Here is a 14,342-nt window from a genome sequence, read left to right as displayed (position 1 = left end):
TAAATTAATTCATTGTTTTACAGTGGGAAGAGCTATACACTGATAAGGCAAGTGATAAGCCATGAAAGATATTTGCCATTCTAAAGTAACAATTTTCTCAAGGAGTGGTCATCTTCTAGTAAGGCAAAAAGGTTTTTGAAAAAAAAATTGTGTATGTATAGTACCAATGAATATTCCGAGGAAAATATAGGAAATTTCTGTTTGTTTGTTTTTCAGACTTTTTTTTTTTTTTTTTTTGGCCAAGCCGCGCAGCCTGAAGGATCTTAGTTCACCAACCAGGGATCGAACCCGGGCCATGGCAGTGAATGCACCGAGTCCTAACCACTGTACTGCTAGGGAATTCCCCAGACATTTTAAGTAAAATCAATAGGTGAGTAGATATTTGACTAGGCAAATTAAACAATTAATTAATTCAGTCAACAAACACTTATTGGGAGGCAATCTGTGTCAGGTTCTAGGCTGCACCACTGTACACCTGGGGACAAATCAGGCCTGTGGAGCTTATGTTCTAATGGGGAAGGCAAACAGTAAACAAGTAAACATGTAAGTAAATTAATTCTATAGTGTGTTAAGAAGATTAAAAACCAGGGAGAGTTTGGGATTAAAATATACACACTACTATATATAAAATGGATAACCAACAAGGACCCAGTGTATAGCACAGGGAACTATACTCAATATCTTGTAATAACCTATAATGGAAAAGAATCTAAAAAAGAATATATATATATGTGTGTGTGTGTATATGTGTATATATATATATATATATATAAATAACTAAATCACTTTGTTATACATCTGAAACTAACACAAGTTTGAAATCAACTATATTTCAATAAAAATTAAAAATAGGGCTGCCCTGGTGGTGCAGTGGTTAAGAATCCGCCTGCCAATGCAGGGGACACAGTTTCGAGCCCTGGTCCTGGAAGATCCCATATGCCGCGGAGCAACTAAGCCCGTGCGCCACAACTACTGAGCCTGCGCTCTAGAGCCCGCGAACCACAACTACTGAAGCCCACGTGCCTAGAGCCCATGCTCCGCAACAAGAGAAGCCACCGCAATGTGAAGCCTGTGCACTGCAACGAAGAGTAGCCCCCACTCGCCGCAACGAGAGAAAGCCTGAGTGCAGCAACAAAGACCCAACGCAGCCAAAATAAATAAAACATAAATTTTTAAAAAAGATGTCTTAAAAATTTTTTTTAATAAATAAGTAAATAAATAAATAAAATTTGTTTCCAAGTTTCTTCTGATATCGCCAACGTGAATTATTAGAAAGAAACGTTGAACAGATCTGCTTCTTCCTTTTGGGGATTGAGAGAGGTTTGGTGGATTTAATAAGATCCTTGAGATGTCCATATTCATGTAGCATTATGTACATGCCAGATTCTATAGAGAGATATGATATCAAATGGTTTTTTTCAAATGCAGAATATATAATAAAGAAAAAATAAAGAAATAAAAACTATGGAAAAGTAAAAATTTAGAGCAGACTAAGGGGGGTGTGTGTGAGGTATAGGGAGGAGGAACTGGGAATTACAAATGGAGTGTCATTTGAGAAAAACTTGAGGGAGTCAAGAGAATTAGCCATAGAATAACTGGGGAACAGCCAGGCAAAGAACAGCCAGTGGGATAGACTTAAGGCAGGAGTGTGGCTGCAGGGTTTGAAGAACAAGGAGGCGGGAGGCCAAGGAGAGGAGTGAGTAAGAAAGAGACAGAAGACGACTGAGAGGTGAAGGGAAGCCAGACTCTATAGGTCTAGTAGAACATGGTAAGTATTTGGCTTTTATTCTCAATGAAATGAGGCGCTTTTGCAGGATTTCAAGGAAAGGAGTAGCATGACCTAACACTTTGGCTGCTGTGTTGAGAACAGATTCTAGGGGCCAAGGGTAGAAACAAGGAGACTGGTTAGGAGGCTATTTCAGTAATCCAGGAGAAAGATGGTGGTAGCTTGAACTAGGGGGGTGGCAGTGGCAACAGCGAGAAATCGTATAATTCTGGATAAATATTGAAGGCAATGCCAAGAGTATTTCCTGGCAGAATTGAAGTCAGGTATAAGAGAGAAGAATAAAAGTTTCTGTTTTGGTCAATTGTAAGTATGGAGTTAACACTTATTGAGATGGGAAGGTACAGATGGAACAGATTTTGAGAAAAGATCAGAGTTTCTTATATTCTTCAGGAAACATTATATTGCCTTTTATAATATAAATGCAAAGATGTATATAGGTACAGAAATAATGCAATCTATAATTCAGTTCCAACTTTGGCATGTTGAATTTTAGATATCTAAAAGACACCCAAGTAGAGACACAAGATAGGCATTTGGATAAGTAACTTGCAAGTGCAAGGTGAAAAATAAATTTGGGAGAGGATTTAAAGCTATAAGATTGGATGATATTACCAAGAGAATGAGTGTAGAGGAGAGAAGACCACTAAGGACTGAGCCCTGCATCACTTCAATATAAAGAAATCAGAGAGAAGAGGGGCAACCAGCAAATGAAACTGAGGAGTCACCAGTGAGGTATAAAGAAAACCAAGAGTGTGGGGTTTCAGGAGTCAAAGAAAAGAAAATATATCAAGGAAAAGGGAGTCATCAATTCTGTCAAAGGCTGCTGATTGATAGGCTAAATAAAATATAGACTGAAAATTGACCTTGGAATTTAGCATTGTGAAGGTCTTTGGCGACCTTCATGTAAGTAAATTTTAGTAAAGTGATGGGGGCAAATGCCCTATGGAGGTAGGTTCAAGAGAGAATTGAAGGATAAAAAAGAATGAAATCTTGCCATTTGCAACAACATGCACGGACCTAGAGGATATTATGGTAAGTGAAATAAGTCACACAAAGACAAATACTCATACAATCTCATTGATATGTGGAATCTAGAAAACAAAGCAAACAAACAAACAAAACAAAAACAGGCATAGACACAGAGAACAATGGGTGGTTGCCAGAGGGGAGGAGGTGTGGGGATGGGTGAAATAGGTGAAGGGAATTAAGAGGTACAAACTTCTAGTTAGAAAGTAAATAGGTCATGGGGATGTATTACACAGCATAAGAATGTTGTCAATAACACTGTAATAATTTTATATGGGGACAGATAGTTATTAGACTTACTGTGGTGATCACTTCGTAATATATTTAAATATCGAATCACTATGTTGTATATTGAAACTAACGTAATATTGTACTTCAACTATATTTCAATTAAAAAATGAGAGAATTGGAGGAGAGGAATTGGAGGCAGATAGTACAGAGAACTTTTCTGTTGCATTGGGTTATAGAAGGGAACAAAGAAATGGATGAGTAGCTGGCAGTGATAGTGGCATTGAGAATTCTTTTTTTAAGATTTACAAATTAACAATGTTGTTTGCTAATAAAAATGATATAATACAGAACAAAAGACCTGATGATATAGGGGAGAAAGAGGAGGATTGGGGAGTAATGTTTTTGAGTAGGTGTGAAGAGATGGGATCTACTGCACAGATAGAAGGCTGACTTTGGATAATTCATCAATAGTGATATATGGGAAGGCAGAGAATGTAGGTGCTGGCAGTAGACAAATATGGTTTTGGGAATCTACAGAAGTTCTCTTTTGATTATTTTAATTTTCTTAGGGAAGTAGGAAGCAAGTCAACATCTGAAAGTCAGAAAGCATGTGCTGAAGGTTTGAGGAGAGAAAACAGGTGTGAGATAATAATGTAGAGAATGGATTGAACTTGGGAAGTAGAGTATAATGAACTTGTAATATAAAGGGCCTACCTGAGGTATGTGGTCATGAATTATATGAGATTAGTCAATGTAGTTGTATGTTTTCCTTCAGCCACTCTCAGCTGCATCAATGGAGGTATAGACCAAAGAAATGAACTTGTGGGACTCGAGGGACATTGTTCCAGCTAATGATTAAGAACTCTCCAGACAATAGGGGCTTCTTAGACAATGGGTGAATTTCCAGGATGTCCGGCCCCCTCCCGAGAAGGAGGGAGATAAACAAAATAGGTGTCTGTCAAAGACCAATCAGACAGCTGGGGATAAGTTCCCTCTCTGGTCCGAGCCTAAGCCGGGACCAATCAGCAGGAGAACACAACCAAATCTATAATTTACATACAGGGAAGTGGGAACCTATAAAACTGACATATTCGCGCCCAAAAAGGGTTCCTTCTTCGACCTCCTGCGTGAGGACCAAGGAACCCCGGTGCACCGGCCTTCAATAAACCTCTTGCGTTTTGCATCGACTTCCGACTCTTGTTGTTTCCTGGGCGAGTCGAAACTCCTAGGAGACCGCGCAGGTCTAACATTTGGGGGCTCGTCCGGGATTCCACTCGCCCCGGACCACAAGAACATCGGGAGTTGGAGGTACCAGGTAAGCTCGAGCTTGATTGTCTGTTTGTCCCTTGTTCTTTGTGGGCCATTATCGGAGGAAAGCCGTAAGAATCGGCTTATTATGGAATCTGTATCGGACCTCTGGCTAGGCAGACGTGCTAATAGCCGGCGTCCATGAGCCCTAGGGGACGCCCTGGTGGCTCATCTGGAAGGAGAGGCAAACTCTGTCTCCCCTTCACTCGGTTTCGGCAGTTCCCTTGGTGGTAACTGCCATCTGAAGAAGTTTCGGTTTTGAAGCGAGCTCGCGGTGGCCCATACGTATATGTGTTTCGTGGAGTTTTAACTGTTTCTGTATTGTGGTCTATTCTTCTTCTCTGACGGACGACAATGGGACAAACTATGACGACTCCTCTTTCCCTTACCCTAAGCCATTGGACCGAAGTTCGGGCCAGAGCCCATAATTTTTCGGTAGAGGTGAAGAAAGGAAAGTGGCAGACTTTGTGTGCCTCTGAATGGCCAACATTTCAGATAGGATGGCCCCCCGAAGGATCCTTTTTATTAGACAAGATTAAGCTGCTGAAGTCTAAGATATTTAATATAGATCCCCACGGACATCCAGACCAAGTACCATATGTCTTGGTCTGGGAAGATTTAATTCTCTCCCCACCTCCGTGGGTCCGGCCCTTTGTTTCCTCAACAGGTACGTCCGCGCACACATCAGCAGCGTCGGAGATATTAGCCTTAAAGAAAAACCCCAACACGGAAAAGCTACCTGACGCCCCGGATCCACCGAAGGCGATTTATCCTGACCCGCAGTCCGATTTGCTTCTTTTGGATTCCCCACCCCCTTATCCTCCGGCCCCAAATCCCCTACCACCTAGAGGACCCCCAGCTCCACTGCCCTCGGCACCAAGGGAACCATCCATGATGGAAGAAGAAAGGGGTCCCTCAGCGGGCACTAGGAGCCGGAGGGCTATCTCCCCGGACTCCACTGCCCTACCTCTTAGAGAATATGGCCCCCCCGACGGCCAAGGGAATAGACCTCTCCAATATTGGCCCTTTTCCTCTGCAGATCTTTATAATTGGAAAATGCATAACCCAACTTTTTCCGAAAATCCACAGGCCCTTACCGCTTTAATAGAATCTCTTGTTTTCTCCCACCAGCCCACATGGGATGATTGTCAGCAGCTGCTTCAGACTCTCCTAACGACTGAGGAGAGGCAACGGGTTCTTTTAGAAGCCAGAAAAAATGTATTAGGCGCCAATGGGCAACCTACCCAGCTGCCTAATGAGATTGATGTTGGTTTCCCACTCGTCAGGCCAAACTGGGATTTCAATGCCCCGGAAGGTAGGGAGCGCCTGAAAATGTATCGCCAGGCTCTGGTGGCGGGTCTCCATGGAGCGGCCAGACGGCCCACTAATTTGGCTAAGGTAAGGGAAGTAACTCAGGGGCCCCAGGAATCGCCAACTGTGTTCCTGGAACGTTTAATGGAAGCCTTTAGACGCTTTACCCCTTATGATCCAACTTCGGAGGAACATAGGGCTACTGTAGCAATGGCTTTCATTGATCAAGCGGCCCCTGATATTAGGAAGAAATTACAGAGGCTAGATGGCTTGCAGGGATTTTCGCTTCAGGAGTTAGTAAAAGAGGCAGATAAAGTATATAACAAAAGAGAAACAGAGGAAGAGAAGGAAGAAAGAAAGCAGAAAGAGCAGGAAGCCCGTGAAATAAGACGGGATAAGAGACAGGAGAGGAATTTAAGTAAGATACTGGCCACTGTGGTTGGAGGAAGAAATATAGGGGATAGAAATAGGCAGGAAGGGCGAACGGCAGACAGAAGGCAGCCATTAGACAAGGACCAATGTGCCTACTGTAAAGAAAAAGGACATTGGGCGAGAGAATGTCCTAAGAAAAAGAATGGAGGAAGGCCAACCCAAAACAAAATCTTAACATTGGAAAAAGAAGACTAGGAAAGTCAGGGCTCGAACCCTCTCCCCGAGCCCCGGGTAACTCTTAAAGTGGAGGGGGAACCTGTTCAATTTTTGGTAGATACCGGAGCCCAGCACTCCGTCCTTCTCCACTCAAAAGGTCCTATCTCAGCTAAAAGGTCATGGGTACAAGGAGCCACTGGGAATAAACAATATTCATGGACCACACGAAGGACAGTAGATCTTGGGATTGGACGAGTAACCCATTCATTTTTGATTATTCCGGAATGCCCCTATCCTTTGCTGGGAAGAGATTTACTCTCCAAAGTAGGGGCTCAAATCCACTTTCAGCCAGAAGGTCCCACCATAACTGATAATAAGGGAAGGTTACTTCAAATGTTGACTATGAAATTAGAAGATGAATATAAATTATACGAGCAGCCTTCATCCTCACGAGTTAATGTTACTGATTGGGTAACTCGGTTCCCTCAAGCCTGGGCAGAAACTGCCGGAATGGGGATGGCCAAAAATCGGCCCCCGGTGCTAGTGGAACTCAAGGCAACTGCCACCCCAGTAACAGTCCGTCAATACCCCATGAGTAGAGAAGCCAAAGACGGTATCCGTCCCCATATACAGAGGCTACTAGACTTGGGCATCTTAATAAGATGTCAATCAGCATGGAACACCCCTCTCCTACCGGTAAAGAAACCAGGAACAAATGATTATCGGCCGGTGCAGGATCTACGAGAGGTAAACAAACGGGTGGCAGACCTCCACCCCACAGTTCCAAACCCTTACAACCTCCTGAGCACTCTTCCACCTCAACATACGTGGTATACTATTTTGGACCTTAAAGATGCTTTTTTCTGTTTAAGACTCTCTCCCCTGAGCCAACCCTACTTTGCCTTCGAATGGAAAGATCCAACATCGGGAATGTCTGGTCAGCTGACATGGACACGGCTACCTCAGGGATTTAAGAACTCCCCGACCATCTTTGATGAAGCCCTCCATCAGGATTTGGCATTATATAGAGAATCAAATCCCCAGGTAACATTACTCCAATACGTTGATGATATTTTATTAGCTGCTGAGACCCAAGAAGATTGTATCAAGGGTACTGAAAAACTGTTAACGGAACTTGGAACCCTGGGATATAGAGCCTCAGCCAAGAAAGCACAAATATGCCAACAACAGGTCAGTTACCTGGGGTATCTATTAAAAGGGGGGCAAAGATGGCTCACGGAGAGCAGAAAGGATACGGTGGCCCAAATTCCGGCTCCCAAAAACGCCAGGCAGGTTAGAGAATTTTTGGGGACGGCCGGATTCTGTAGACTATGGATTCCAGGGTTTGCTAAGCTGGCAGCCCCATTGTACCCCCTAACCAAAAACAGCACTCCTTTCGTTTGGGGCGATAAGGAACAACGGGCTTTTGACCAAATCAAACGAGCTTTACTTTCAGCTCCAGCCCTAGGACTGCCAGATGTAACCAAACCTTTTCATTTATATGTGGCCGAAAATAAGGGCATTGCAAAAGGAGTATTGACTCAGAAATTGGGTCCCTGGAATCGCCCAGTTGCTTATTTGTCAAAAAAATTGGACCCTGTGGCATCAGGATGGCCCACCTGTTTAAAGATAATCGCTGCAGTGGCCGTTCTAGTCAAAGATGCTGACAAACTAACTTTAGGACAAAATCTAACAATAACAGCTCCTCATGCCCTGGAAAATGTAGTCCGTCAACCACCGGATAGGTGGCTAACTAATGCCAGGATGACCCATTACCAAACCCTGTTGCTAAACTCAGATCGCATCAAGTTTGCTCCAGCCACAGGACTCAATCCAGCCACCTTGCTACCTGATCCTGACTTGGAAGGCTCCACCATCATACATGATTGTCAGGAAGTACTGGCCGCAGCACACGGCAGTAGGCCAGATCTGATGGACCTGCCCCTCCCTGATGCTGATTTCACCTGGTTCACGGATGGGAGCAGTTTCCTGGAGGAAGGTAAGCGTCGAACTGGGGCAGCCGTGGTAGACGGAAAACAAGTCATATGGGCAGCGGCGCTACCACAAGGGACCTCAGCCCAACGAGCTGAATTAATTGCCCTGACGAGGGCATTAGAGATGGCAGAGAATAAAAAAGTAAACATCTACACAGACAGTAGATATGCGTTTGCTACCGCTCATATCCACGGTGCCATTTACCAACAGAGAGGGCTACTAACTTCAGGTGGCAAAGAAATTAAAAACAAAGACGAAATCATGGCTTTGTTGACTGCACTCATGCTTCCTACTAAAGTCAGTATCATCCACTGCCCTGGACATCAAAAAGGAAATACCCCAATAATTAGGGGAAATAATATGGCTGACCAAGTGGCCCGAGAAATAGCATCGGGAGAAGTCATTCTAGGACTGTCAGATAAAGTTCCTGAAAAACCAGGCCGCGATGAAGAAATCATCCCGGCCACAACAAAAGGAACTTTGTCCCCTCAGCAAGCAGAATCCATGTTACAACAGATGCACAGATGGACACATTTGGGGACTAAAAAGATGGTAGCCTTGTTACAAAAAGCCGGGTACGAAACCCCTGGAATGACAAAATTAGCTGAACAAATTGTGCAGGAATGCGTCCCATGTCAACAGGTAAACGCTCACAAAGGGAAACTTGAAACTGGAAAGAGACTCAGGGGGGACCGCCCAGGAACTTACTGGGAGGTGGACTTTACCGAAGTGCGTCCTGGAAGGTACGGTAATAAATACCTTTTAGTTTTTGTAGACACTTTTTCAGGATGGATAGAGGCTTTCCCAACAAAGAAAGAAACAGCTGCTGTAGTAGCCAAGAAGATTTTAGAAGAAATTTTTCCTCGATTTGGAGCACCAAAGGTAATAGGGTCTGATAATGTTCCAGCCTTCGTCGCCCAGGTAAGTCAGGATGTGGCCAGATATTTGGGGACTGATTGGAAATTACATTGTGCCTATAGACCCCAGAGTTCAGGTCAGGTAGAAAGAATGAATAGGACTCTAAAAGAGACCCTAACTAAATTGTCCTTGGAGACTGGCGGTACCGATTGGACGGTGCTCCTTCCATTGGCCCTATTCCGGGTTAGAAATACACCTTCCCGATACCATCTTACTTCTTTTGAAATATTATATGGTGCCCCGCCTCCCCTCCTCACTTTAGGAAAAGAAATAAAACCTGATTGCCAAAATAACACTGACTTATATGCTAGGCTACTGGGACTCCAATTGGTCCAGAAAGAAATATGGTCCCAACTCGCCAAGGCCTACCAACCGGGAACACCGGGAGAAACTCATCCTTTCCAAGTCGGAGACTCCGTATACGTCCGTCGGCATCGAACCCAGACGTTGGAACCTCGATGGAAAGGACCATACACCATCCTCCTAACCACCCCAACGGCCATAAAAGTGGACGGCATCGCTGCCTGGATCCATGCTTCACACGTGAAAGCTGCACCAGCGGCGGCATCATCAGGATGGCAGGCCCAAAGAACCGACAACCCGCTCAAACTCAAGCTTCTACGAACCTAAGACTTATAATTTTGGTTTTACTGCCTTTACTGACTGTAAGTGATTTTAGCCCTCACCTGCCCCAACGTCTAACTTGGCAGGTAATTTCTCAAACTGGAGATATAACCTGGTCCATTAGCCATACTGCCCCTCCCTGGACCTGGTGGCCAGACCTTTTTCCTGATGTCTGTAAACTGGCCATAGGAGCTCCCTATTGGGATCTAGAGAGTTATTATGATCAGCATAATGCTCCGTCCCAACTTCTAACTAAAGCTGATTACTCCGGAGAGGGTTGTAAAAACCAGGTCCGAAGAAGTTGGCTCAGAACCCTCTCCTTCTATGTATGCCCCGGGTTCCATCGCCCCCGATCCCTGAATTATAAATGTGGGGGAACTGAAAATTTATATTGCCAAAACTGGGGATGTGAAACCACAGGAGATACTTATTGGAGACCCACCTCAACTTGGGATTTTATTACAGTAACAGCCAACTACACTCATACTTCTTATAGGGGTCCCCGACCCGTCGCCCCCGAATGTTCAGGATGGTGCCACCCCCTCAAAATTTCCTTTAGTAATCCTGGAAAAAGAGATAAAAAATGGGTAAATGGCCACTCATGGGGCATTAGATTTTACAAGAATGGATATGATTTGGGAATATTAATGACCCTTAAGCTAAAGATTGAGACCCCTGCTCCTATATCAATAGGCCCAAATCCCGTACTTGGCCCCCCTTTGCTTCCCCCGGCCCCTTCAACTACGTCAACAAAGAATGAGACTAATGAAACCTCTGGATCCAAAGAACCCACAGTTAAGCCTGGGACTCCTCAGGATAGGATGCTTTCTTTGGTGCAGGCAGCCTTTACGGTCCTTAATGCTACAAACCCGGAGGCTACAAAATCATGTTGGTTCTGTTATGCTGCCCCTCCCCCTTATTATGATGCTATAGGATATAGTTCTAATTATACTAATGTCAGCTCCCCGGACCATTGTCGATGGAAACAGAAAGGGAACAGTAAATTAACTCTGTCTTCGGTTTCTGGAAATGGTACTTGTATAGGAACACCTCCCCAGTCCCATCGACACCTTTGTCATGATTTCAGCCTCCCTTCAGGCTCGGGATATCTTGTACCTCCCCAAGATGGATGGTGGGCATGTAACACGGGGCTCACCCCTTGTGTCTCTCTAGAGGTTCTCAACAATTCAGCTGATTTTTGTGTGCTAGTGCAATTAGTTCCTAGACTTATCTATCATTCAGATTCGTCCTTCTTAGATGAATACGAGGGAAAAACAAGAAGGAAGAGAGAACCTGTAACCCTCACATTGGCTGTCCTTCTAGGACTAGGAATATCTGCCGGGATAGGAACAGGAACCACAGCCCTCATACAACAACCCCAGTATTATGCAAGTTTAAGACAGGCTGTAGACATCGACCTTCGAGCATTAGAAAGTTCCATAACTCAACTAAAAGAATCACTCACCTCACTTTCAGAAATGGTGTTGCAGAATAGAAGAGGCCTAGATTTGCTGTTTCTTAAAGAAGGGGGATTATGCGCCGCTCTAAAAGAAGAATGTTGCTTTTATATTGATCATTCAGGAACCATTACCAAAACCATGGATAAACTAAGGGAACGTTTAGATAAAAGGCAAAGGGAGAGAGAAAACGAAAAAGGATGGTTTCAATCATGGTTTGATAAGTCCCCCTGGTTTACCACCTTAATCTCTACTCTGTTGGGACCTCTTATTATTTTATTGTTGATTTTAACTTTTGGACCATGTGTTCTAAATCGCTTGATAGCATTTATTAGAGAACGTATCAGTACTGTACAAGTTCTAATGTTAAGACAACAGTACCAAAGTTTACGAACAGAAGGTTGAGATTCCATGATTGGAATCAATAGTCACAAGAAAAAGGGGGAAATGTGGGACTCGAGGGACATTGTTCCAGCTAATGATTAAGAACTCTCCAGACAATAGGGGCTTCTTAGACAATGGGTGAATTTCCAGGATGTCCGGCCCCCTCCCGAGAAGGAGGGAGATAAACAAAATAGGTGTCTGTCAAAGACCAATCAGACAGCTGGGGATAAGTTCCCTCTCTGGTCCGAGCCTAAGCCGGGACCAATCAGCAGGAGAACACAACCAAATCTATAATTTACATACAGGGAAGTGGGAACCTATAAAACTGACATATTCGCGCCCAAAAAGGGTTCCTTCTTCGACCTCCTGCGTGAGGACCAAGGAACCCCGGTGCACCGGCCTTCAATAAACCTCTTGCGTTTTGCATCGACTTCCGACTCTTGTTGTTTCCTGGGCGAGTCGAAACTCCTAGGAGACCGCGCAGGTCTAACAAACTCACACAGTGTTGTGGTTTTGACAAGCAAGTAAATGGCATGAGAGAAAAGCAAGGAAGTTGAGGGTATACACAAGGGAGTGATTATAATGACTGACACAATGTTCTAACAGTATTTTCAAGGGTATCCCTTGAGGTGACTGTTTATTCTTCTCTTAACTGAAAGTAAAAAGTATTTAAAAATACTGTGATTTGCACATTCTGGAAGAATAAAAACCATGGAGATTATCCCATGGAGGAAAATATTATTTGAATGAATAGAAGTCAGAGTGCTTAATTTATTTCAATTCATTTTAATCAAAGAAAACATAGTTTCATAGTATCTATTATTCAATTCCAACATACATTTAAAAAATACTAATGTTGTAAAAAACACAGAGTGTATCTAATTCAAACTCATTATATAAAATTGTGTTGTCTAACATTATAGTAACTAACTACACATGGCTATTTAAATTTAAGTTAATTAAAATTAAAAATTCAGTTCCTCAGTTGCAGTAGCCAAATTTCTAGTGCTCAGGAGTGGCTTGGCTTATTAGATAGCATAGATATAGAACATTTCTATCATTGCAGAAAGTTCTGTTGGACACACTGATATAGAACACCAGTACAGAAAGGTTATGGCATCTGTTTAAGATCATACAAATAGATAATAGCAGAACCCAGGTGCCTTGATTCTTAATTCAATGTTCTTTCTACTACTGCCTCTCAATACCCAGAATCCAACAATTAATCCTGGTTTTAAAGTCTCATAAAATTAATTTTGAAAATACAAAGCTCCCATGCCTCCACTTGCCTCAGAAACATCATTTCTCAAAGGGAAGGTGCTTCAAAAATGCTTGACTTTAGGGCTTCCGTAGTGGTGCAGTGGTAAAGAATCTGCCTGCCAATGCAGGGGACAGGGGTTCAAGCCCTGGTCCGGGAAGATCCCACATGCCGCGGAGCGACTAAGCCCGTGCGCCACAACTACTGAGCCTGTGAGCCACAACTACTGAGCCCATGTGCCACAACTACTGAAGTCCACGTGTCTAGAGCCCGTGCTCTGCAACAAGAGAAGCCACTGCAATGAGAAGCCAGCGCACCGCAACCAAGAGTAGCTCCTGCTTGCCGCAACTAGAGAAAGCCCGCACGCAGCAATGAAGACCCAACGCAGCCAAAAATAAAATAAATAAATTTTTTTAAAAATGCTTGACTTTAGTTTTAATGTTTGAAAAGCAAATTGGTGTTAACAAGTGAATTTTAAGGTCTCATATTCAACATATTAGTATTTTCACTAAATTTTTCCAAATAACATCAATTAAAGAGATTCTTTCTTATTACTTCAAGAAGCATTATACTGCCTTTGCTAATACTGTAAGTGCAAAGGTGTATGCAAGTACAAAAATAAGACCATTTAAACCGTTAAAATTACTCTTTAAGCAACTTACTTTATTTTAGTAGTAGATCACCTGAAATGGTTAAGTAGTACACCTGCTCATTTACCCACCTCTGGCTAACCAGAAAAGCTTCTATGTCTAGAGCTGGGTCAATTAGGCCATCTGTTGCTTCAACTAAGGCAGCACAGTCAACTACTAAGGCAGCTGAACTCCACAGGGACAAGAGCCAAAGGCAAGGCTTGGGTAGATGACAGCAGAGAGAGTTGGAGGAGGCAGATTCAACAGGAATAGAGATGGCAATATGAGTGGGCTTAAGACATTTGGCCACCACTCTCAACAAAGACATGCCTGCAATAAGAATCTCACCCCAAACAACAGCAATGGTCTTTATTTCTATCTTTCTGCATTGTATAACAAGTAAAATGCACATTCGATTTTTATAGGGAGAATTTTTACAATTTTCACACCATATGCCCACACAAAAGTAATAGAAACAAAAGAATTATTTAAAAAAATTCTTCAAATCATAAATGTGATTAGCAGAAACAGGGAGTTTTCCATGCAATATGACTAAACCATGCCTTTGAATTTTCCTAACACTTGCCAATTTCAAAGTGATGTATCAGAATATGGAAAGACGGTAATGAGCTTTTTCTCAAGCATATTTTCTATTTTTATTAAAATTTCAATTTTCCTCCAGTATAGTATGTGTTAAGGTGGGTCTAAAATCTTTCTAGGCATATGAGACTGTCATTTAGTAGAATATCATCAATACACTAAATCTGTGTTGAATAGGAAGAAGGAAGATCTTACAACTTCATATCCCTGCCTTTTTAGAGATTTAT

The 14,342-nt window shown here is 43.0% G+C and overlaps 2 protein-coding genes across 3 annotated transcripts in view; one reads left to right on the top strand and one right to left on the bottom strand.

Moving 5' to 3' along the window:
• Positions 1–14,342, bottom strand: part of SLC4A10 (solute carrier family 4 member 10) — a 230,828-nt gene that overhangs the window by 94,621 nt on the left and 121,865 nt on the right. The window lies entirely within an intron of this gene.
• LOC307188347 (uncharacterized protein) lies at positions 2,729–6,882 on the top strand (the record flags this gene model as incomplete). The annotated part of the gene is made up of 3 exons (XM_079925352.1): positions 2,729–2,734; positions 4,149–4,358; positions 5,483–6,882. The coding sequence occupies 3 exons, from the start codon at positions 2,729–2,731 to the stop codon at positions 6,287–6,289; spliced, it is 1,023 nt and encodes a 340-aa protein (XP_079781478.1). The 3' UTR covers positions 6,290–6,882.

This window comes from Stenella coeruleoalba (assembly GCF_951394435.1).
Source record: "Stenella coeruleoalba genome assembly, chromosome: 6".
NCBI lineage: Eukaryota > Metazoa > Chordata > Mammalia > Artiodactyla > Delphinidae > Stenella > Stenella coeruleoalba.
This window is presented reverse-complemented; position numbering and strand designations above follow the sequence as displayed.